A 24,457-nucleotide genomic window follows, 5' to 3' on the forward strand; every position below is an offset into this window, starting at 1 on the left:
GTTCTCAGTAATCCCAGTAAAGAAACGCGGTGCGATTCCGTGCTGTAGCAGACGACACGAAGCACCTCCTCCAAGCCCCCGGTGCGCTTGAGCCACTTTGGTTCTATGCGCGGCCGCGCCGTGGAGCGCGGCCACGCTTTGAGGTGTTCACACATATTTAGGACCACCCTGTACGTACATGTCTCCGTAGAACAACTTAGGTCATGCGCTACGGGCTCATATTGCTCAAAGACAGGAAAAAAGCTAGCCGTTTTTGGCGCGACGTCGTTCGATGGAAGTCATCATTGCAAGTGAAAGTAGATAATACCCGTGTTACACAGGCATTTTCAACGGCTGTTCAGTTGAGCGTCAGTTGAACGCCGTAACGGCCGTGGGAACGGAACGGTGGTGGCTGCGCTCACACGGCACTTTCCATGTTCGGTCGGTTCACTTCCGTGTCGACGATTTATCACGTGGCTCAACTTTTTACCTCGCCAACTCGAAAAACATTTTGTCTCTCTAATTTTTTTAGAACATTGCTTACAAGGCGCTATGTCGGCTTTAAAATCACTAATAAATTCATGGTAACTTACTTGTGAACCTGGGCCAAGTTTTCCATCTTATACTTGATCTGTTTGACTGTGACGCACACAGCGTGCCCACATTCCTCGCTTGCGAGCTGGTTGAACAGCGCCGTCATCCTTGCGTACACGGTCGCATTGTGTTTCTGCGCTCGCAGTTCGGCAAGATGATCTTGCCACAAGTTGATAAGTAAATGCGTCAGTGACGCTGTCCAGGCAAAGCGTTTTTGGGCCGGAGCGCTCGTCTGCAGCGGAGACACGTTGCTGCTCGGGGCTGCCAGCTTGCCTACTTCACGACCAAACGGACGGAAACGGTGACGGAACGGAGACTGGCCACTTCCGTTGGTGTCAATCGCCGTTGGATTTCCAACGGCGCTCGCGCTGCGGTGTAACTTCGCTTAACGGCCGTTAAGGCCAACTGCCGCTTTCTTTAACGGCCGTTAACGTGCCCAATCCCCGGACCAGGACGAATTTTTTTTTTTTACCCACGACGTTTTCTGAGAAAGCTGTATATATTTCCTTTGTAGCCGTAAGGCTGCGCTTGGGTGGATGTCAATGAGTAATTACTTCCTTATTACGAATCTACTCCACCTTGGAAGATTTTCCTAAATATACGATCAACACCATACTTCGAGTTATTGATCAATTCGCTCTCGTCCTACCATCTGATCTACTGACCGTCCTGGTTCCGCGAGGTGGTAGCCGCTTATCCTTTTCTCGCCACGCGATTTACTCGGGAGTATTTGCACACGGTAACGAAAAACGCCTAGCTCAGGACCTCGTTGACATGGTCTTGCCAGTCACCCTGTACCAACAGATTTTCAAAGATACAGATGATTAAGATGTGTTGAAGAGGATGAGAATGATGTGGGTCATGTCTGCAACCAAGACATTCTTCTTCCATCTACACATTAGTGCCTTACCTGTTAAATCTTGGTTATATCAAAACGTAATTTATGTAACATGGGGGACAAATCGTTTCCTGTGTAACAAATCGGAAACAATTGAATACATTTGCATAGATTGCAATAACGCTATCTTTGTTGGGACAGGTTACAGCGTACCATTAAGAAGAAGATTCCTCTTACACAGCGTGCCCGTTCACTACCATGCAGTACCATACGATGCCATATTCTTGTTGGGACTCTGTATGGCGAAGTGCTATGGATTATATCTGCATTGTGACACTGGAGCTAGATTTGTGTATAAATACTTTGTTGGGAGTATTATAAAAATTCATGATGTGTTGAAAGCTGCAGACTGTGGTGCTGAAACAGGGTTGGTGTTCATGACGCTAGCACAAATGAAACGACACCATTTTTCGGGGCCGACAAACGGCCTGGGTAACTTATATGTGCTATATATTTCGTAATTATGTACATGTGGCAGTCAAGAAAAAAAAGTCCGGCTTAGCTCAGTTGGTAGAGAGACTGCCCCGGAAAAGGTGTGGTCCCGGGATTGATCCCCGGACCAGGAATAATTTTTCTTTAACTGCAATGTTTTCTGAGAAAGCTGTATAGCTTTCCTTTGTAGCCGTAAGGCTGCTCTTGGGTGGATGTCAATGCGTAATTACTTCCTTATTACAAATCTATTCCCCCTTGGGGATTCCCCTAAATATTCGATCAACACCATTCCCACTTCAAGTTATTGATCAATTCGCTCTCGCCGTATACCATCTGGTCTCCTGACCACCCTGATTAGCTCAGCTGGTGCAGAACTGCCCCGGAAAGGCAGTGGTCCCGGGTTCGACCCCAGACTAGGACAAACTTTTTCTTTAAGTGCGAAGTTCTGTGAGAAAGCTGTATTGCTTTTTTGTAGCCGTAAGGCTGCCCTTTGTCGGATGTCAATAAGTAATTACTCCCTTATTATAAACCACTTTATTTTACATTACGGCTGGTGGTAACAGAGCCGGGAGCTCAACACATAAACGACACAAAAGCTCATATATCACACTTGGCTGGGGCCCGCGAGCAGGCCCCCATCACAACTGGCGAAAGACGTTGTGCGCTTAGTTCAGGTTCAGCCGTGGTGGCTCTTCTCACTGTTGAAGACGTATCCCTTCTCAGCGCAGATGCCGGTGGCACCGGTGAGGATGGCTGCACCGGGCTCCAGCTGACAGGTGTTCTTTCCAGAGCACTTGTCCTGGAAGACTGGCACGCAAGACTCTCCGGGGCACTGCGTCACGGGGATGGCCGAACGTGAGAGGCGGATAATACATTCAAGCTTGAAGTGCGATTGGAGTGAACATGTTGGAGATTTGTAGCTTAGCGTTACCGTTCGCCTTTACCCTTATCCTCAGGGGCTAGCTATGAGATGGCACAGTGCGTCCACAAGCAATGAAACTTCTTACTTAACGCACTATAATTATCAGTATCGTTATGTAGCCTGCAAGAAACTGCGTGCGCCCGGTTCGCGCACATATCTCTCTCGAGCAGCAATAGCAATTTTCGATAGATACGTGTTGTAACCCTATGCCTTAACTTTTATATATCACAGGAACATAAGGCAGGTATGCTTAATCAAGAAATGGGTGTCAAGAATAGAAGCAATCCTAAATACTGATGGCAATACTGGATAAAACGAGAAAATCTGATAAATCATTCGGGAAATCAATGCTCTAGATAAGTACAACGGTCATTCAAGCACGTTCAAAAGACTGCAACCCAATGTCGGTACTCTATAACTATTTCTGACGCGTTTTCTTCACAAAGCGTTATCACAAAGTAGGAAGTAGTAGATATCGTTTTGAGCAATCTCATCAGCATGTTATTTCTTGATGTCATCAATTAGAGTTTCAATTAATTGTGCCGTTTCTTCGTGGAATCCAATCAATAATAGATACTGATATAAATGTAGGACCAAATAATAACACCCCTGCACTTTTTGCACGCTCAGGTGGGCTGTATTTACATGCAATATTTAAGAAACTTGGTTCGAGTTGCCTGAAATGCATTACATCGTCAGCCCGACAACCATGTATGATGAGTGACAACTCGAGTATGTTAAAATAAAGGTTTAATACTTTGGAGAAGATCATCTTATGTGGATTTCTCCTTTCTGCGATGCCTCTGTATACTATGAGAAGACATTGAGATCGCCCCATAATGGTCAACAAAATGTGCTCACACATTTCAGACCGCAGGATTTAACTTACATAAACAAATAAACATTTCGACAATGGTTTTCGCGTTTGTAGCCAGTCGGTCACAGAGGTAGACTTCGTTCGCAACACTGTCTTCGCAACTTTCAGTCTGTATTTCATATATTGCCGCCGCTGCTTATAAGAACATTTGCCCGGTTGAATGATGTGGTTAACCTCACAGCTCTTGGGTTGTTAGTGATTGCAAATTTACATGTTAGGTCTGTCTTTTTTTTTTTTTTTTGGAGTCGACAGTATTGGCAGCGAAACAGGATACCTCACCGTAGAATTTTGCTAGTGGCCTCGTAAACTGAAAAGTGATCTTGCAACAGGGAAAGAAGATATAATTATGGCCTGAGCGCCATCGTACATCACTATTTTTCGAATCTGTGTCGGCTAATTATGCACATACCTTGTAGCAGACGTCACAGCAGTTGCAAGCGTCCTTGAAAGTACCACATTTGCAGCTGGCAGCGTTCGGACACTTGCTCTGGTCGCAGCCGGCGGCGCAGTTTGGCGCAGAAGTGGCCAAGGTGCTGTGGATTTTAATGAGAAGAGCCGGAAAATGAGCTAACCGCCCCAGCAGCATATGTAGAAAGCGAGTTAGCCACGGTTACCACCAGTTTCCCCTGCGCTTGAATTTTAATCACTATGGGCACAGGCCAACCCAATTCCGCTTTAATATTACCCCCGCTCTTCGGGCATTACTTGCTAATGAAATCAAATTTCCGAAACAGGATGTGGTAAATGACATGGCGCATTTCTAAAAACACATTCATTGCAAAATAATTTCGCACGGAATAAAGAATTGTAAGCTGCTGATAATATAAATAAAACACGCTTACCCGATGACAGCGACGGCAAGGACGACGAGGAGGAGAAGAGCAGCCTTCATCTTCGTTTCTAGACTAAAACACACCCCAAGGCCGACGTCAGTACACTGAGTATTTGGACTTTGCGATCTTAATTAAATGCGCAGTATTTCGTTCCACTCCTTTTAGATCTTCAAGGTCCACTTTAAGGAAGCGAGTTAGCAGCTCGACTGCCTGTGGTACCTCATCACATTCGCGATGGTAGTCGTGGCAAAACACACATTGGCCATCAAGCTTATAACGCTTAGTTCAAAGACGTTCAAAGTGTGATGTACCACACGGCGTGCTTCGAATCACAAAGTTTCCAGGCAACGCGTTTATGGCGAGTTTTAAATTCTTTTCAGCTCGCTGAAAGCTCTCCAGCTGCCCTTCAATGCGTCGACTATCATTTAAAACTCTAGCTTGAAAAGGTGTCGCATGTTGTTGTCATTCAGTATCATTCTGCGTGCATGCAACCTGCATGTAAATAGAAGTTGGCTCATCCTTTGTCGAAAGTTAAATTCTAGGGGTTTTCTTCCGGGCCAAACTATGTTGATCGCTATACTTTGCTTTTCTTTCAGCTCTTAAAAAAGGAATGACAGCTTTGGTTGTCCGCAACTGTAAGAAAGGGGTATAAATTCTGCAAATATATATATGTGTCTTCTTCTTTCTCCGATCGTCTTTCAAGAGCCTGAAAAGGTGAGCGTAAACCTCTTTTTCAGCCTTCAAAGTGTAAAGTGTATTTGCAGTCCTTATGTGGTGTTGTGAGTACCTTTTTCTAGATGCAGTTCCTATGTTGCTGTTACCTATTGTAGTTTTTTTTTGTGTGTGTGTGAATTTCAATTGTTAGGCTCCGTGACGACCGCAGACTAAAATTCTCCCTTAAGCGAGACTGGAAGCTTTGAAGTACTCCAAACGTGGGACCCGTCGCTCGAGAACCTGCACATCCTGATGCTCAAGTAAAGCTCTGACTTATGTTCCGCGCGCCTCTCAAGTGATGTGGAACACCTCCAGCTGATAAACCGGTGGGAAAGCCTGGTTGCACGCGCCACTACAAATTAAGAATTGAATATTAGCAGCGTGTACATTGTTCGACAGGATATTTTCATTCAAGCTGATATGTTATCATTACCATTCATGTTTCAAAAGTTAGACTATTATTCACGTCATTTTTTCAACATGTTACAAATGCTGTGGGGAATATTTTATTTTACCAAGGTAAATATTTTATTACTCATTCCACCTTCTTATTCTCTTCCCCGCATACCTGAGTGTCAATAGAAAACAAAGTGAGTCGATGTTCAATACAACCTAAATAACAAGTAGCTTTACTACTCACCATGTGGCCTGTGCGAATACGAGGGAACGCAACGAGTTAACAAGTTGGAATGCAGTGCTTGTGGAGAATTCAGTATAGACTGAAGAAACGACTTCATGAAAAACAAAGCGCAGGGTTAGAGGTACAGAACGTGACCTTTGTTCTCTGTACTAAGCGTATTAGACGAATTTGTTACGATTAGCAGCTGCAAGCGTAAAGTATGTGTCACGATGCGGAACCTCAAGTTATTCCACATATATAATAAGTATGCTACGCCACCTGTTGCCCAGCATATTCTGCTTCAACTTTTCTGGCACTGAAAAGTACACACGGCGTTGTCCAATAAAAAGGCGTTACTCAAGAACTAATATACCATACGTTATCAGTAAAAGGGAGCAGAAGCTACTCCGAGATGGAAATCCAAGCTCATCCCAATTTGATGAAATGCGCTCAGATTATCTTGCTATTGATGTAATATGAACACCACACAGAAGAGGTAAAAAATATTGATAGGTACCAACGCGTATTTTCTATGGTATAATAACAAGAGGAGAGTTAATGGCCTTGGTAGTAATATATATTTGAAATTCGAACATAAAGCCATGTAACAGCCGACAATGCCGCCGTGCTACGCTACCTGGAGACGATATGATGTATTATAGGAATAAAAACGAGAGCAATCAGGAGGTTATTTTTGTTTTTAAGGCTTTCGGTGTCCTGTCTTTCTCTATTGATTGGAACTAAACAGATGTTGGTGAATGGTTTCGCCCCGACTATTATAAGGGCCTTTTCTTGACCTACACCAGCTGCACCACAACAGCAAAATTCCAATACATCCAATGGTGTTTTGCTGCACTAGTGTAGCTCGTAAAGGTTAACAAAAATAAGATGACCCTATAATCTCTTTGGAAATAAGGTAGACTACTACCATGCTGATAGTGGCGCTTCAATCAGCAGTGCTGCTGCGTCTCTAACGTCAAGGTTTGCTTTGCTCCGACTATCAATGTTCTAAATTATGTCGCATTTCTAAATCTCGAACTTTGCATACGTTTACATGGGAAATAAGCTTCCACTTGTCACAACAAAAATGTGAACTAAAATAGTTCTTTTAGGCTGGCATTTCCATTTTTTTAAATAATGAAAATATTATTACAAAACTTTAGCGTCGGAGGATGAAATGCTCTTTGCACAACTCATGTTTCATCTTCCGTGACACACTGACATAACTACTCTTTTTTCTAGAATTACTGTAGTAGAAACGTAGTACTGTAACTTGCACCTTACATAAAAAAGTGATTATGTACGAAGTCTCTTTATGCAGACTAAAACTGTAAAATTCTTATTCAAGTATTTTATTGGCTTCGAAATAGCTGCCGGTCCGAAGCTACTCAAGTTATACATTCTGCGAGGTACGTCTTATATGTAAACTACTGGGAATGAACTGGGCCCTCCGTTTTTAATTTTTTTTTTTATCGAATGCCGAAACTACAATTTGGCATCGTGAGCTTCTTGCTGTTTTCATGGTCATGTACTGGCACTTGAAACGAAACGCTTGTGACTTTCATCTTGATGTAAAGCATCTAGTTTTATCCTTCTAACGATGCATCTGAGAGTTATTCTCTGCTGCTATAGATGTAATTGAAGAAGCTAAATTCAAAGCTTTCTGTTTAACATCTTGCATTAATAAAAAGTGTGCCTTCGCAATTTCTATAATTTTTTCTTGCATCAAGTTATGCACTAAAAAGTACATCTGATTTTCATTCATGCTATTTTGATCTCTCCTGCCTTTCCTCACTCCCCCTCTAGGAAAACCAATAGGTGCCACGATGCCTAATAAATAATCTGACATGAAGCACTATATTATGTTTGTCTATATCCTCCAGTATAAAGGGGAAGAAATATACGATGCCCGTCCAGCACAGAGCTTCACATTTATAATTGGCGCCTCCACAGCATAGCTCACACGAGCGTGAACTGTGTTACGCAGAGCGGCTGATTTGCACGCTGGTTTGCAGAACGACGAAACGATAGAGCCTGGGTCACGTTTTTGCTATGCTACCATGATAGAGATAGCCGCTTGAACAAGCCGGTCGTTCTGGTATCCGCAATCTTCCGAAAGTAAAGTGGTCACCCGGTCCTCCCGAGCTCACCTTGGTTGTAGTGGCACTAGTGCAGAGACGGTTGAAACGAAGACACTGCTTCGGAAAACTGGGTGGGTTTTATAGACCTGTCGCTCTCTCCCCCTCCATACCTGCAGCCGAAGTCCAGCCCACAGAATCCTCATTCTCCTCTGCAGAAAACCTTGAACGTCGGCTCGACGTGGCACCGCTCGTAGAAGCTCCGTTTCATTAATTCGTTGTGTGCGAACGGGTTCTGAACGCGAGAGTATTCACAAAACAAAAAGCTTCGCCAGCCCTGCTCAACAGTTCCTATCTGGGTATCATCGCAGTCACTCTTAAAGCCCGCGCGTTACAGTATTATGCGGCTCCTTCTTTTTGCTTCCGAGAAGTTAAAGTTAAGATGAGCGCTGGGGGCCTCGCACGTGCACTACATGGAGCACAGCGATACGTGTTGGGAATGATCGAGATGCGCATTAGCTCATCGGCTGACTCAACGGTATCGCTGTGAGCTCGTGATCGGACTGAATAAAGTGACTGCGCGTCATGTTACCTTACGCACACGAATGGAGCTGCCCTTTTAGGGTATTCCAAGAATCGAGTCGAGGTACGCCAGGACAAAACGTTAACTTTGACCATTACGCGCTTTATTTGCATACGTATGCTGGCAGGCCCGGGATACTGCAGCGCTTTCATTTCTTCGTGAGTCGAAAAAAAAAATGTGTCAAAAGCATTTCTTGGGAATGCGTATATCATTGCGCTCGATGTGTTTGGATGCAATTCTGCGCCATTTTTTGGTTTGGTTTGTGGGGTTTAACGTTGCAAAGCGACTCAGGCTATGAGAGACGCCGTAGTGGAGGACGCCGGAAATTTTGACCACCTGGGGTTCTTTAACGTACACTGACATCGCACAGCACACACGCGCCTTGCTTTTCGCCTCCATTGAAAAGCGGCCGCCGAGGCCGGGATTTGTGCGAGTGGGCTAGTACCCCTAGTAAGAAGTTCGGTAGTCGAGCGGCTACTCCCTCTACGTATTAAATGCGCTTACCTTTCATAAAATGATCAAAATCTACAAATGGAAAGTCTCCTGAAATAGGCACTCGCCTAGGCTTTCTATGTCGCTAAAGTTCAGGGCTCCAATGCTTATACTTAATTTCGTATATTGTCACACTTCGGCCTTAGCATGATACTTGACGTATAATATTATAAGTATTACTCAAATGTGAAGCCCTCACTTCCCCTGGTATGTAATACTTCTCCCAGGGCTATATAAGCACCAATGAAGATGCAGCGATTCTCTTGCGATTCGGGCATAAAGCATATAAAGACAATTTCAGGTTGACCATAACACCTTGCCGAGTGTCAGTGGTCAGGGTGGAGCACTTTTCCAGAAAGGGCTCTCCAAATTCAATGAAGCTAAGTAAATGATACGCACGCCTGAGAACGAACAATGAAGACGTCCACGCAGCACAAACAGTTTCACTCATCGATACCTAAGAAGATTACTGGATTTCTATTGTGGTTGTGGTTCATGGCTGGCGCTTGCGAAGCGCTCGGCCATCGTGCGCCACAGGATGAAGCTGGACGCCGCAGATCGTTCAACAACGCCATGACGGCACAGGATTGGATATGCAGCAAGTTTTAGCCGTCGCCGGTTTTTCCAGTTGTTCTATACCAGGGCCCTCGCTTTGTTACAAAGCGAGTGGCAGATCGCAACATTATTCATCGTCCAGCAGCGATTTGTTGAGCAAGCCTCCAGGAACGCGTGCAACGAATACTAAACGAGAAGCGAGGGCACTATTGCGGGTGCTCTGCCTGGCGAGGCGGAACCTGTAGCAATATAATAATTGTTAAAGCGCTTTTACCAGCTGGCCCCTGGTAGTTCCTGGTTCAACTTTCATGAATTTTAATGATGGTTTGTGGTTTGTGAAGTTTAACGTCCCAAAGCGACTCAGGCTATGAGAGACGCCGTAGTGGAGGACTCCGGAAATTTCTACCACCTGAGGTGCACTGAAATCGCACAGCACACGGGCGCCTTGCTTGCAATTAAGACAACATTCCAATCAAGGCCCCGCCGGTGTGGCGCAATGGTTAAGATGCCCGAGTGCTGTTCCGGAGTACCCGGGTTTGGACCCGACCTCGGCGGCTGCGTTTCGATGGAGGCAAAACGAAGAGGCGTCGGTGTGCTGTGCGATGTGGTGGTGGTGTTGGTGACAAACGTTTATTGATCCAAAAGGAGTGGAGGCAAGCATGGGCCGGACCTTTCAATATCCAGCCCTTAGAGATACTAGGCGGTGTCCCTAGTACGGGACTCCAGTGGCGTCGGCAGCTGCCCGGGCGCGCTCGACCAAGGCCTTTTGGGCCTGCAGGTCATAGCAGCCGAGCAGGGTCGCCTCCCAGTCCTCTCGAATGGGGTTGGGGTGAGGAGAAATAGCTGGGTTGGATGGGCACGCCCACACCATGTGGTAGATGTCAGAAGACTTCTCCGCACTGAAGGAGGGATTAAAATGTTTTAGTGCTGCCGGGCACAGTAGAGTGTTAGTATACAGACGGAGTAGAAGCCGCTCCTCCGTCTTAGATAGACCTTTACTCGGGCGAAGGTAAAGGCTATGGCAAGATTGATAATAAAGAACAATGTCTTCAAAGAAAACGCGAGTTCGAATTCGAGATCCTAATCTAGTTAATCTAGGGGGTCGAGATGGGAAGCCCGGAAAGAGAGCGCGCAGGCGGCGACGTCGGCTGCCTCATTCCCCTCGAGACCCATATGAGCAGGAGCCCATACTATTTTCCGGTGAGCGGCGTCCCCGGTATAGGGGCAATTTTGAAGTAGTCGGTAGGCTAAGTATGGCGCCCAGCCTTGCTCGACATTCCGACAGGCCCCTCGCGAGTCGGAGATAATTGTTCTGGAATCAGTGTAGGTAGCTGCCAGCGCAATGGCGACCTCCTCCGCGTGGGTTATGTAACGTGCGATGTCAGCGCACGTTAAAGATCCCCAGGTGGTCGAAATTACTCCGTAGTATCCACTACGGCTCCTCTTTCTCTCTTTCCACCTTCACTCCCACCTTCCCCCCTTCCCTTACGGCGCTGCTGAGGTGCCCACAGAAAACGTCAGACAGTTACCGCGCCTTTCCCTTCCTATAAATCAATCAGGTGGTCAAAATTACTCCGAAGCCCTCCACTACGGCTCCTTTCTCTCTTTCCACTATCACTCCCACCTTCCTTCTTTTACGGCGCGCTGCAGGTGTTTTGCCCCGCCGGGGTGGTGCAGTGGTGAGACGCCCGACTACTGTGCCGGAGTACCCGGGTTCGAACCCGACCTCGGCGGCTGCGTTTCGATGGAGGCGAAACGAAGAGGCGTCCGTGTGCTGTGCGATGTCAGCGCACGTTAAAGATCCCCAGGTGGTCGAAATTACTCCGCAGCCCTCCACTATGGCTCCTCTTTCTCCCTTTCCACTTTCACTACCACCTTCCTCCTTTACCTTACGGCGCGGTTGAGGTGTCCACAGAAAACAAATGAGCCGGTTACCGCGCCTTTCACTTTCTATAAATTAATCAGTTTTTTACCTTCCTATAAATCAATCAGTCCACAGAATAAAGTGTGGCAGATACTGCGCTTTTACTTCATGTGAACCAATTATTATATTATTATTAACAAAAATTGTTTTTAAACACATGGATTAAAAAGCTGGTGTTAGGCTATCGCTGCAACACACAGCTTTCGCTCTATCACTAGATTGTCATGCTTAAAACCCCACAATTCATTTTTTTTTTTTTTTTATTGAGCCACAACTCCTATGGTAACGGCGATTCGGGTAAGGTGAATGAAATCGTAGAGCACACTTACGCCTCTCTTTTAAGGTAGGACGCGATAGCGTTGAGGACTCCCGTCTTCAGATACCCCTTGCGGATTATCGTTTGCATAAATGCAGTACCTGCTCGCTTAGTTACCAACTCCTTAACTGGTACCTCTAAATTCTCACACATAACTACACAGTCCTAAGCTAACGCTTCATGCAGTTAGCTGACAAGCGACCACCAAACACATAATATGAAGCCCCACTTTAATCAAGCCGTATTAACGGGCATGCACGACCCATGGAAGGTTAATTCATACCCCCCCCCCCCCCCACCCCCCCCCCCTCCCACGCGCCTGCAATGTGCAACTCTTTTTGGCAGCTCCTCCAAGCTTTGCGATAAAGTGGCATCATTACGTCACAAAACCAATCGACCAATCAGGGCTCGGCAATGGCATGTACCAACTGCCACCTGTCAGAGACATGCTCGTGATTTGTCGCTCACAATGCTGTCAAAGACGACAACGCCTACGCTAGACTTTTTTTTTTGCAGAACGGATCCTTTTTCTTCGCGTTATAATATGGCTAGCTAAAACCCTAACTGCTACTGGAGGTTTAGCTGTAATATTTGAAAACATAATTAATGGGAGGTAATTATCCAGCGTGCAAGTTACCATTGTCTGAGTGCGACGTAACTGGTCCAACTGTGCCGCAGGTGTCTTCATGCTTAAAAGGTTTGTTTTTGAAAATAGCAGGCCTACTTCCTTCAAACACCTGTATACCCCTGCAAATGGTCAAGTAATTCTGTCCTCCCATTATTCCTTGTTCTACATGTTCTGTACTCATCAAATGCACGTTCCGCTGGAATGGAAGTATCAGCTTTGCTGCAACGTTTTAGGTACTATATGTGCTGAGCATACAAGCCTGAAAACATCTAGGAGCTCTGAAATATAATTCGTTGATTGAAGAAAAGAAGCCGCAGATATTTCGTATAAGTGCTTTTATTGCCAAAGATTGTCGTCAGGCAGAAGAGTGTGGCTTGCACTTTCCCTTTCCTCCAAAGTGGAAGCTGCCTGGCTGATCTAGCAGGCAGCTGTGCCCATCAGAGCAACGTTCTTGAAACAGAGGAGTGCATACGTCACCGGGACACTGAAACAAAGCGTCAATGCACTTGCTTTCTTTTTTGGATTAAACCCTTGGCTCGCAGCTGAAGCATTTAGCATCGCCTCCAGCCGCAGAAAGAAAACCAACAGAGAACAGCACGAACACTTTATGATATCACTTTCGCGAATTCGATTCTCAACGATTGAGGAAAATTACTCGCGCTATATCAATGTGAAAGAAAAGCGAACAACCAAACCGATAGAAGCACAAACCTACTTCTGATGATGACTCATCATGTACTTACCTCGCATTGTATTTTACTCTTTTTTTTTTCAGGTCATGGAACCACAGGTTTCAAGTTCATGTAAATTCATACCCAACGAAGAATTCTTTCACTTCTTTCCCTGCCCCTGCTCATCCGCCCCCTCCCTTCTCTTGCTTTCCTTCTTCGGAAGCAGAAGCGTATATTAGCCATGCCAGTGATGATCGCGCTGCTCAGACGAAGAAGAGTCCCTCTTGTCCAAACGTTGACACGGCATACGAACTGAGACGTTCCATCAACCCTTGCTCGGCTGTGTTCCATACTGCGTAGCATCTTCCCCCCGTTCTACTCAGGCTATATCAATGGACATTCAGTTCAAACCGAGTCCTTCTCAAAAACGTCAAAACGTCATAACGGACGCATTCTCTTTATTGCTTTTCTATTTCAATTTCCTTTCTCCAGTGTCGCTAACGAAATGAGTCTGTTTATCTATCACGCTGAGCCGAACTCATGATATACATTAGTGTGAACACACCTAATTGTATACTATTTTTTTACCTTGCTCGTGCGAGCCAAACTAGCAAAACATGTTCATAGTCTGTTACTATGGGGGGCTTAACAATCCTGGAACGGCACATGGGGGTATGAAGCGTCCCGTAGAGGACGACTCCAGAGTGTTTTTCACCAACTGGCTTTCTTCAGCGATCCTTGGAGCTAAATAGTAGAGGAGCGTGTCTTGCAACAATAGTTCGCCGCAACGTGGATGCCGCAGATTGGATGCCGCAGATTGGATGCCGCAGACTGGATTCCAAACAGAGACCTTGCTCTGAGCAGATGAACGGCGAACCCAACTGAGCCACTTCGACGTTTTAATTTCTTTTTAACGAATGCATGGGATATTTACCTTGAAACAGTAGTCGCAGCATCCACAGGCGTCCTTGTAGGTTCCACACGAGCACTGAACTGGGGCGCATTTAGCTTCCGCACAGTTCACGTTCTGGCAGTTTGGCGGGCTAGTGGCGTAAACGCTAGAAGAAAAAAAACGCAACTCTATGTTAGTGCACACGATTCCGAAGCATGTTGAATCATGCTTGCGACATTTTGAATATCGTAGACTCTATGCTCTAAATTACTTTACCTGTGAGACGAGCACCCGCACACGTCGCAGTTGAAATAGCGCGACGCTGAGTGCCATTGCGTATATGATCCATTAGTTTGTCTATAAAAATGATTTGGCGAAACACAGCCGTTATAAAAGTGTTGCTGGGTAATCCGGAAGCATGGTGATTCCAGAGGTGCTATATGTGCTCTCATAGTTACCTGTATGCGAGCCCTGCTTGCACAGTATAGCAATCATCGCGAGAAAAGCTATATGGAAGGAGTGTTGGGTCACGCGGCCGGTGTCCGCACGCCAAGGCTCAACCCATTCCACTTTATTTCTCAGAACATCACATATTATGCCCTACATGAGACTGAGCCGCCAACTTAATTCATAAATGCATCGCTCTATTGTATTATGAAAGAGAAAGAGGGCTTGTCCGCAAGCCAAGGCCCAACCCTTTCGACTTTATTTCTCCGAACATCACATATTATGCCCTACATGGGACTGAGCTGCCAACTTAGGCTCATAAAAGCTTGGTTTGGTTTGGTTTTGGGGTTTAAAGGGACACTAAAGACATCCAAAGATGCTATGAAAATCGAATAAACTACATTTGGTGACACTGTCGCCGCATATCCGGCAGCAAAAAATCGAATAATTGCTGAGATATTGCGATAAGAAGTTGAGGTTTTTTTCTTGTTCCCGCCAGTCGAATTCAAACTGTGCCCTCCGATTACGTAGTTGGAGTTGAGTGACGCACACTATGACGTAAGCGGAGACTCCGTGATAGCTAGCGAGCCGGCGCGGACGCGGCGTCGCATCCCTCAAGTGCCAACATAGCAACAGCGTACTCGCAATGACGGCCACAGCCGAAACAAATAAAACGATGAAGAGAGTAATTTACCGAGCGATGGGCCCATAAAGGAAGAAAAAAAAACATACAACGCTTGTAATGCACAATACTTTACATGTTTCTCAAGCTTTTGCGCTCCTTCTTGCACTGTGCATAAACAAACCGAGCCCTCGGTAATCGCAACGCTTCCCGACATGTTTACATACAAATAAGATTTAGTTACCAGCAAAATAGTGTCCTCGCTGCTGCGCTTGTCAGTTTTGAAGCTTCGTCGCACTTTTTTCCTTCAAGGTTTATGCTACAGCCCCGTGTTCAGCGAAAATTACGTCCACGGTAGCAGAGCATGACCGAAGTGCCGGCGCCACTAAATTTGCCAGCGCTGTGAAATTCCACATGTTAAAATGGATCCAGTGCACAATATAGTGCGTATAGGCATCCAGAACATTAGTTGCAAGTCGTGAGAGCAGGCAGCATACGCCGATGGTGAAGAAGTTGTAATTTTTAGACCGGCAGCAGAAACATTTTATTGTAAATGGGGCCATGACGTTAAGACCGGAAATATTTCCAACGATCTTGTTGCGCGGCGTAGTCGAGCGAGGTAATCCATTCTGGCTTGATGTTTTGGTGTTGCTGAGAGAATTTTATTCCGTGTTTGCCGAAGCCTAGCTTACGCGTTTTATGCACTGTATTTCTGATTTCACTTTCAAATGTCAAAGTGAGCAATAAAGAAAAAAAGACGGCATAGTCGAGCGGTTAGCGTCTAACGTTGCGGATAAAGCAGTGGCGAGTTCGAATCTCACCGCTACTGGATTTTTTTTCTTCAAATCGATTTGTTTTTACTATTTGTAATGTATTTCTGGTGCTTCGTTATTTTTAGTTTTTACTTTTTACCCGAGGCCCTTTTTTTCGCCGGGCGACGAGCACAATATATCGACGCTCTCCTTGGTATGAGCAGCTAGTATGCCCCTTTTGTTTACGATGCCTGCAAGTAGCACGTTGAAGGTCTTGTTGACACATTATGTTAATCAGATGTGCCATGATTTAGTGAACAATTGAATTATAATGCGTTTCTCCTTTGGTACATAGCATATGTATGCTTTTTGTGGCGTACGTAGCTGCAGTCGAGCGGTCAGGTCGCAGTCGAAGCGGCGACGGCGGCGATATGTTGGCGCGGAAGTGTGAATGAAGGAGCGTGTCGGTGGCAGCGGATTTCGCTCGCTCATCCTCCGAATGCTCAAATGGGAACCAGCAAGGCGCATCTGCTGCTCCAAGCTCGTAATTCAGGCGCTGCAGGTCCAAACAAACTATCCGAGTGCGCACGAAATGCCCGAGCCGAAACATAACCAAAACTGAAGTGGGCGCCTGTGGCGCCTCCAAGTATATTTTTGTATTTGCCGTGCAACATTTACGTTGTCTTTTCGCCGTCGTTTACGTATGATAAAAGCGTGTTATTATATTCTAGACAAAACCCACGACCGCATTCAAACGGGCAACGTAATTCCATTTGTCAGCCTCCGTGATCCCTAGCGCGTCACGTGATTTGTAGTTGCGCGTTTCGGCTATGGCGGCGATACCTGTATTTCTGTTCTTCCTCTTTACTACCTTATAACAGCTCTGTTTTCAGTAAGAGTGGATTTTTTGTAATCAGGAATAGGCATTCTATCGATGCAAGCCCACTTCAGTTTTCTCTTTAGTGTCCCTTTAACGTCCAAAAGCGACTCAGGCTATGAGAGACGCCGTAGTGGAGAACTCCGGAAATTTCGACCACTTGGGGTTCTTTAACGTGCACACTGACATCGCACAGCACACGGGCGCCTAGCTTTTCGCCTCCATCGAAAAGCAGCCGCCGGGTCCGGGATTTGATACCGCGTCCTTGGACACAGTAATCGAGCGCCCTAACCACTGCGCCACCCCGGCGGGGTAGTTCATAAATGCATCGCTCCATTGTATTATGAACAAAAAAGAGGGCTTTCTCGCTTTTATTTTTGATCTCTACATGCTTTAATATGCCACTTGACGCTCCCGGCAGAGTTTCTTTATCTACACTGATAATGGCAGGCTTAACTTACAACCTTGAATGTGCTATGTTTTCAGTTCTAGTTCCTTCTTAAATTTTTAATAGTTATTATTTTGCAGTGAAGAAAGTGCTGGCTGGGAAGCACGCTGCGAGTCAAAACACCCTGCGTTCTTGACACTAAGCGCCAAGTTCTATGAATGTGCCGGGTCTCGTCTTTAAGCTGCGCTTTCATGTGACACAGAGAAAAAAAGAAAGATGAGAAGCGAAAAAAGCTTCATTACGCCACAAGACCTGAATATCAAAATATTGAGTATCCTGAGATAATAGCCTGCACATGTAAGACAAATTTGCATTTTTCGTGTATTGAAGTCAAAGATGCTTGTATTCGTGTATTGAATACAAGCATCGTTTGCTAAAATCTCTGCCTCCAGAGTTGCTGGTGCAGTTTATTAGACACTACGACCCTCAAGTCCTTTCCATATGACCTAGTAAGAATAGTATAGGGAGCGGGGGAGCTTACGGTGGGCTGATGATTTTAGGAAGTTTCCGGGAGTAACTGCAGCAAGCTCAGGACACAGTTAGTATGAGGGACACGGGAGAGAGCTCTGCCGTTCATTAGACAACGTTGCGGGGCTGATAGTTCTGTTCTTTTTATTTCCTTTTTCTACATGGACAAAAATGGTCCAAAAATATGCCATTCCGGTATGGCTTACAGTGCAAGCATCGTTAGTAGCATTCCTCGCGAGCTATGTTTGTTCATGCGTACTAACACACACACAAAAAAAAAAGACGACCCGCCCGGAAGTGGCCTTTTAGGCGTACGAGCGACGGATGGCGGTGTTCGCATTATTACTGTAGCTTTGAGGGATGCAGTACACCTAGATTTAGGGAATTGCATAAACAACCTCGTTCGTAACGTCACTCAAATCAGGCGCGCAAAGTGCGGGAATTGCTCCATTTCTATTCGTGGGGTGACGCTGATAGGTAATCCTGTAACGCTGATAGTCACAGGTTCAGCAAGAAATGTTACAGGGTGAAAACATAAATCTAAATGTAATTTGTTAAAATGCAACCCCAGAGACCTTCTTCCTCATATAGTGAAAGAACTCCACCTTGTTTCTCAGTCCCAACAATGTCTCCAGTTCAGTTTTTTTATTGCAAACTAATATGGGTCTGTGCATCTGATTTTCCTTGATATCTTTCCAACAAATAGGCCTACACTTTGGCAAAATATCTATTTAAAAAGACGGTGTGGAGCAGACTCCTGGCTCAGTAATGCCTGTTTATAAGGCTGCGACTACGGTTTGTGTTTGTTTTTGTTTTGTTTTTTCAAGCATTACACCAACTAAGAACTGATATCGTGAAATTTCTTCGCGGTAACCATAACACGAAGGACTCAATACCAGCATCTGAGAACCGTTTTCTATCTGCGTTGGAGCTTGTTTATGCTAATTGTTCGACGAATTGTCGAATATCCACCTATTTTCAGCCAATCAGCAGCATAATCAAGAAGCTGATAGCACAAGGCGACAAATCGCTCTCACTTGAGACTCACTTGACCCTCAATATAACGCAAAACATCAGCACAGTGACTACGCGAGCTGGTTAGCCTTCCTAACATCCAAGAATTTTCTAAATTCAGCTGCAGTTTAGCTGACGCAGGCTTCGTAAGGCCGCCTCTTTCTTCGAACAGAAGAGAGACGGCGCTCACAGGCAGCCGCTATCTCCCAAACGCCTGGTGTATGAAAAAATGCCGGCGCAGCGCCCATCAGCGCGACACAGAGACTTACCATGCGGCTGCTGCCAGGATGAACAAAACGAAGAAAAGGGCGCACCTCATTGTGATTCCTGCGGGAGACGGGCCGAGAAAAGTAGGAGCCGTTAGTGGTGCAAGGCGTTGCACAGACGGCTGCACGGCAGAACGAGTGCAACATCGCTGACGACAACCGCTCTGCGGATGTGCCCTGAATTTATCCCGCCCGCCAAGGATATCCGCGGCAGTGCCAACTGTAGCTGCTGATTGTGAACCCAGCGTAAATATTTCTAGCGGAATCAGATTTTGGGTGACACAGGTTGTTTCCTCACCTGTCCGCATAACATGCCTTTCCAATGAATGATTAAACTCGAATTGGTGCTTTTGCACAAACAGCTAGTAGTGTAATAGTTTCTCGGAATATTCCGTGGTCAGATAACGGAGGGGCGTTGCGTACGGTGCATTTAAAGCCCGATTAGTCAAGGGTGTGTTTCGGGCTTCTACACAAGTCTGCCATACCTGTTGTTAATTCCGAAAACATCCGTGTTGCTGTTCTTTCTGTCGGTAGAAAACTGACAAAAATACCTTCTCTCTTGATATCGGCAGATACAACACCTGCGCATCTCAACCAAAAAAGATGGCAAAGTAATAATAGAGATATTTCCCATTTTCTTACATGTAATTCATCAGTGCATTAATGGATTGAAATGTCAGCATTACTGAGCAACTTAAATTGAAAAGCTCAGACACAGCGTTCAGCAGTATTTAACACCACTTCATGAATCCATTAAGTAATGTAGCGCTACAAGAAACAGTCCGCTCTACTCCAGCCGTAGACACTTATGACTTTTGACACAAGGTAGGATTTGAAATGTCGTCGTTGATGCTTTTGTTGGTACTTAAACAACAAGGCAGATCTTTCGAAGCCCAAAGTCACGGTTCCATCTGTTTACCTGCGAAACGGCTTAAGACATACTTGCGACACCTGCTCGATTTTTTCTGGGAAGTTGACACGAATGCTAGTTTGCCCGATCATGCAATCCGTCTCCCCAGCAGTCTGGCGCGCTGAAAGTATATTGGAACGTAGGCGCCTTCTACAAATATCTGAACACGTAGCTTGATATCAAAACTAGAATAACTTACCAAATATCAATGTGAGCAATGATTTGCAGAGACAAAGCACAGATTATGGGCATGCTTTACTCAACATTAGACTAAAAAAATATTATGTAAGAACGTAAAAGCTGTGCTTATTTTACGTACGACAGAACAGAAGAGAGAGGGTAAAAATAAGAGATTATAATTTTGTTGCTTTCATTTTTTTTGCTTTTAAATCAGATAAGTCCGCGTGCGTACTTTATTTTGCCTGTGCAACTGGTCCCACGAACGCGAACGCTTCTATTTCTTCAGTGGCAGCTTGTTTGTTGGTTTGTAGGGTTTAATGTCCCAAAGCGACTCAGGCTATGAGAGACGCCGTAGTGGAGAACTCCAGAACTTTTCACCGCCTGGGGTTCTTTAACGTGCACTGACATCGTACAGCACACGGGCGCCTTGCTTTTTCGCCTCCATGGAAAAGCGGCCGCCGAGGCCGGGATTCGATCCCGCATCCTTGGGAACAGTAGTCAAGCGCCGTAAACACTGCGCCACCCTGGCGGGTGAGGCAGCTTGTAGTACGTGCTAAACGCGCTTACGTTGACAGCGTTTAAGTTCATCTGTGCTATTTCTGGCACCGGAAACTCTTCACTGAAAGAGGCGTAAAGTGGTGTCCTACGAGACGACATCAAAATTCACAGGCGCAATGGTTTCTTCTCGAAAGACACTGACGCGAAGAGAAAGGTGTACCCCATCACTGGCCGCTACGAGCACATTATTTTCTGAGATGGTGCTTGCAAGCCCTATCAGTTATCGTTTTTTTTTCTTTTTTTGTACGTGTTCTTTGTCTTGGTCGCTGAAAGTATGTCAAAGATCATCAAAGACAAGTAAGAAGCAGCAAAGGTCGGACGTGAAACGAATGAAACCTCTAGCCCGTAAAATACGATGAGTAGCATTTATTGAAAAGTCAGAGAAACTATTTATTATATGCACCTCGTTTTGCTCGTTTTGAATTTTATGGCGAAAGCTTTACAGGCCCCGTTCACTGAAAAGAAAAAAAAAAAAAAGCTGCGTCGGCGGCCGTCCGACAGCGTTAGCATTGCGAGCAATAAATAACCAGCGTGGAGCTAGCAGTTGCCATCATCATCATCATTATCAGCCTGACTATACCCACTGCAGGGTGAAGGCCTCTCCCATATTTCTCCAATTAACCCGGTTCTGTGCTGGCTGCATCCACTTGACCCCTGCGAACTTCTTAACCTCATCCGCCCACCTAACTTTCCGCCGCCCCCTGCTACGCTTTCCTTCCCTTGGAATCCAGTTTGTTCCCCTAAGCGACCATCGGTTATCCTATCTTCGTACTACATGTCCTGTCCACACCCATTTCTTCTTCTTAATTTCCACTAGAATGTCAGTAACTTGAGTTATTTCTCTGGCCCACTCTGCACGCTTCCTATCTCTTAATGTTACCCCTACCATTTTTCGCTCCATAGTCCTCTGAGTTGTCCTCAACTTAGGTAGAACCCTCTTGGTTAGCCTCCACGTTTCAGCCCCATAGGTGAGTACAGGCAAGATGCAACTGTTGTATACTTTTCTCTTGAGCGATGCCGGTAAGCTGCAGTTGACGTGGCCGAGCACTAACTGGACGTAGGGTTGCCTGAGATTACGTTTGACAGCAGCTGCCAACTCGAGCCTCTCCTTTCATATGTGAGGGTGATATAACCAACCTGCCAGAACCCTTGCATTCACGTTACCCCTAGGCCACGCAGGCACATTCATACGGTTTCTTTAGAGCGGGGCTTTATATGTGGGCTGGTAGCCTATAGCTATCGCGCCATACACCTAAAGGCGGATATTAAGTGTCCCCCGTCATGTTTTATGCTAAAACTGTCCAAAACAAAATGATACGAGATGCGCAGCGGCTGTTAATCACGCTCAGAACGGTCTTTTCATGCCAATTTTCTTGTTTACCAAAAGGGACATGATGAAAGCTGTATTAAACATTGGAATGTATTACAAAAAGCTCTTTGAGTTCACACTGTTAGAAAAGATCGCGTGTGCCTGCTAAGAAAAGATCCATTAATGCCGGCTACTCCCATTGTGCTTTCAATAGCAGTTATTCTGTATACATACGTTATCAGTTGTCAATAGTAAATTCTAAAATAAAGGTCCACAATATGTACAAGAGAACACGACATGCGCAGTCTCGCAATTGTTGTATTCCACCAAACCTTCTGGTACACCCACATATTAAAAATAAATAAAACATGCCTACTAGAAAGGGCAGGAAGATACGAACATCGCACATCTAACTCGCGCAGGCATTATATTTGTTTTGTCCCCAGCTCAAAGCACTCGATTCTAAAAGAGTGCAAAGTCAGTCAGAGAACATTCTGGGCTAAGGGGGCCTTCAGACAGCATTTTACGCAACAGGCTGACAATGATTGAGTCCATGCAAAGCACCACAAGTGACTATTGTACATGTCTCCTTGTGGCTTGCGGTTTCGTTGCTAAACGATTTTGAAGTACAATGCGTTCGAGAATATTTTTTTTTTCTGAATTTCACCCATTATAATATATAATTTTTCTCTTAAATGCAAGAAACAGACATTTAAATACCGACAGCACAACGGGAAAGATGACCTTGCGCTGTACAATTCTACTGTATCTTGTATTCGCCACAGTGCATAATGCAAATGAATACCTTCTGAAACCTACAGACACATTTCCACGAGAAACAGCCTCACCTCAGCGAAGCGTATGGCCGTGCGCACCTCTTTTTGGCTCTCTCTTGTGTGCAACAGATGCCAGACTCGCGGGCGTTTATAGCCCCGCGGACGAAAGCCAAACACAGGCCAGACGGCACGTGCCTCTGCCCGCTCTGCGCAATGCCCTCGCCTCATTCCGGCTAAACCTGAACTGTACCTCATCCTTGATTTACGTCGTAAACACACGGCTCACGCGTCTTCCTCGAGTCTCTGCTGCGCACTTTCCGCACTCGCTTCACTGTATAGCGCTCTTCTCTGTTTCTATAGGCGCAGTAGAACGACGGTGCGATTTATAGCTCGGCATTTTTTTTTTTTTTTTTGCGCAATATAACCACAGTGTCTCGACCTTGGTGTATTTTTTTTTTTCGCACTGCAGCTACATGCTCTTGTCGAAACATGGCCGAACAGGTTGTCTTCTCGCTTCGCTCGTTTAGTTTTGTTTTAACAGCGAAGCTCGTCGCAGCGCAGATCCGAGAGGGCCGAGGTCACTTTGATAAGAAGCTCGCACATTGACATCTAAACCCCGAAGTCGACAATCAACCGAACAGCCTCCTAGAAGCCTTTATTTTGTTGCCGTCTACGTTCCCATAGAAAAAGCAAAGACAAAGGTACCAAAACTTCCTCCGATGAAAGAATTTCTCTTGGATTGTAACTGGCATGCCCACAAGCAGGAGCCTTTCTTAAGGGCCCCACTGCTTAAAAACAGCCTATAAGGCTGCTTGTGAGCCGCTTTATAAGGGGAAAATTCCTCGTAAAAGAAACATCAGCGGAGTTCAGCAAAACTTACCAAAACCTTATCAAATCGACGATCGGCGGACGCTTTGAGCAGTCAGGTCAACCAATACCACATATTGATGGCTATTCAAATATATAACATTCCCTAGAAGAAGGCTTCCAATTCAGAGACTAGCCGCGACTTACTTCAGATACACACTGGTGAGCGAATATTCAGATTTTCTAATAGCGATTCTAGTATGCTCGTATTCATTTATAGTATTGTTGAAATCCGAACGGAACCAAATTTACTACAATATTTCCGGATAATTTTCGACTACTTCCTATGAGGTTCGAAAAGGGCAGCGATGGTTTTTTTGTTCGTGGCTTTTTGAAAAGCATATGGCCTATGCCAGCGATACTTACCGCGGTTTGTCGGTTTTGGCGTCCCAATGCAACTCGGGCTTTGACCGACGCCATGCTGTAAGGCTACAGATAATTTCGACCACGTGGAGTTCTGTCACGCCCACTTACATATCACAGTACAGGGGCGCATTATTTCGTGCCTCCATCACAACGAGGCTGCAATGACCAGCATCTAACATGGATCTTCCAGATCGATTGTCAAGCACCCTACCCGCGAGTATAAAACGGCGAGGCGTACCATTTTTCCGGCAGCGACCAGAATGCATGACATGCAGTGTTCAGTGCTGTTACGTGGTTCATTTCTGTGGTAGTGTTTTAATTGCCCATGCCTGGCTTCTAAGCCTGGATGACATGGCAACTTATGACGAGTTCAGCAACCGTGCCTTGATGCCCGATGCCAACGGTTATGGCTCCCACGTTTGACTTATTATCCTTCGTCAGCAATAAGAAAAGGACATTCTTCTGCATATGTAACATTATGCACATAAAGGTGACAGGCTGAATTTGTGTTGCAGCTCCTTTGTGGAATTTTGCGCTGTGTCTAACAGCTACACCTTTCATTACACAAGTTAAAATCGTACCGCTGCGCC

The 24,457-nt window shown here is 45.5% G+C and overlaps 2 protein-coding genes across 2 annotated transcripts; both read right to left on the bottom strand.

The window, feature by feature from the left end:
- Window positions 1-2,422: 2,422 nt before the first annotated feature.
- LOC146185196 (8.6 kDa transglutaminase substrate-like) lies at window positions 2,423-8,100 on the bottom strand. The gene is made up of 4 exons (XM_084606164.1): window positions 8,019-8,100; window positions 4,545-4,602; window positions 4,112-4,235; window positions 2,423-2,735 (listed from the first exon to the last, which is right to left on the bottom strand). The coding sequence occupies exons 2-4, from the start codon at window positions 4,592-4,594 to the stop codon at window positions 2,580-2,582; spliced, it is 330 nt and encodes a 109-aa protein (XP_084462290.1). The 5' UTR covers window positions 4,595-4,602; window positions 8,019-8,100; the 3' UTR covers window positions 2,423-2,579.
- Window positions 8,101-12,769: 4,669 nt separating this feature from the next.
- LOC146185197 (8.6 kDa transglutaminase substrate-like) lies at window positions 12,770-22,768 on the bottom strand. Its single transcript, XM_084606167.1, has 4 exons — window positions 22,707-22,768; window positions 18,905-18,962; window positions 14,050-14,173; window positions 12,770-12,928 (listed from the first exon to the last, which is right to left on the bottom strand). The coding sequence occupies exons 2-4, from the start codon at window positions 18,952-18,954 to the stop codon at window positions 12,800-12,802; spliced, it is 303 nt and encodes a 100-aa protein (XP_084462293.1). The 5' UTR covers window positions 18,955-18,962; window positions 22,707-22,768; the 3' UTR covers window positions 12,770-12,799.
- Window positions 22,769-24,457: the final 1,689 nt, after the last annotated feature.

Source organism: Amblyomma maculatum, chromosome 6 (genome assembly GCF_055883805.1).
Source record: "Amblyomma maculatum isolate TAMU_Amacu chromosome 6, ASM5588380v1, whole genome shotgun sequence".
In the NCBI taxonomy this organism is placed as follows: Eukaryota; Metazoa; Arthropoda; class Arachnida; order Ixodida; family Ixodidae; genus Amblyomma; species Amblyomma maculatum.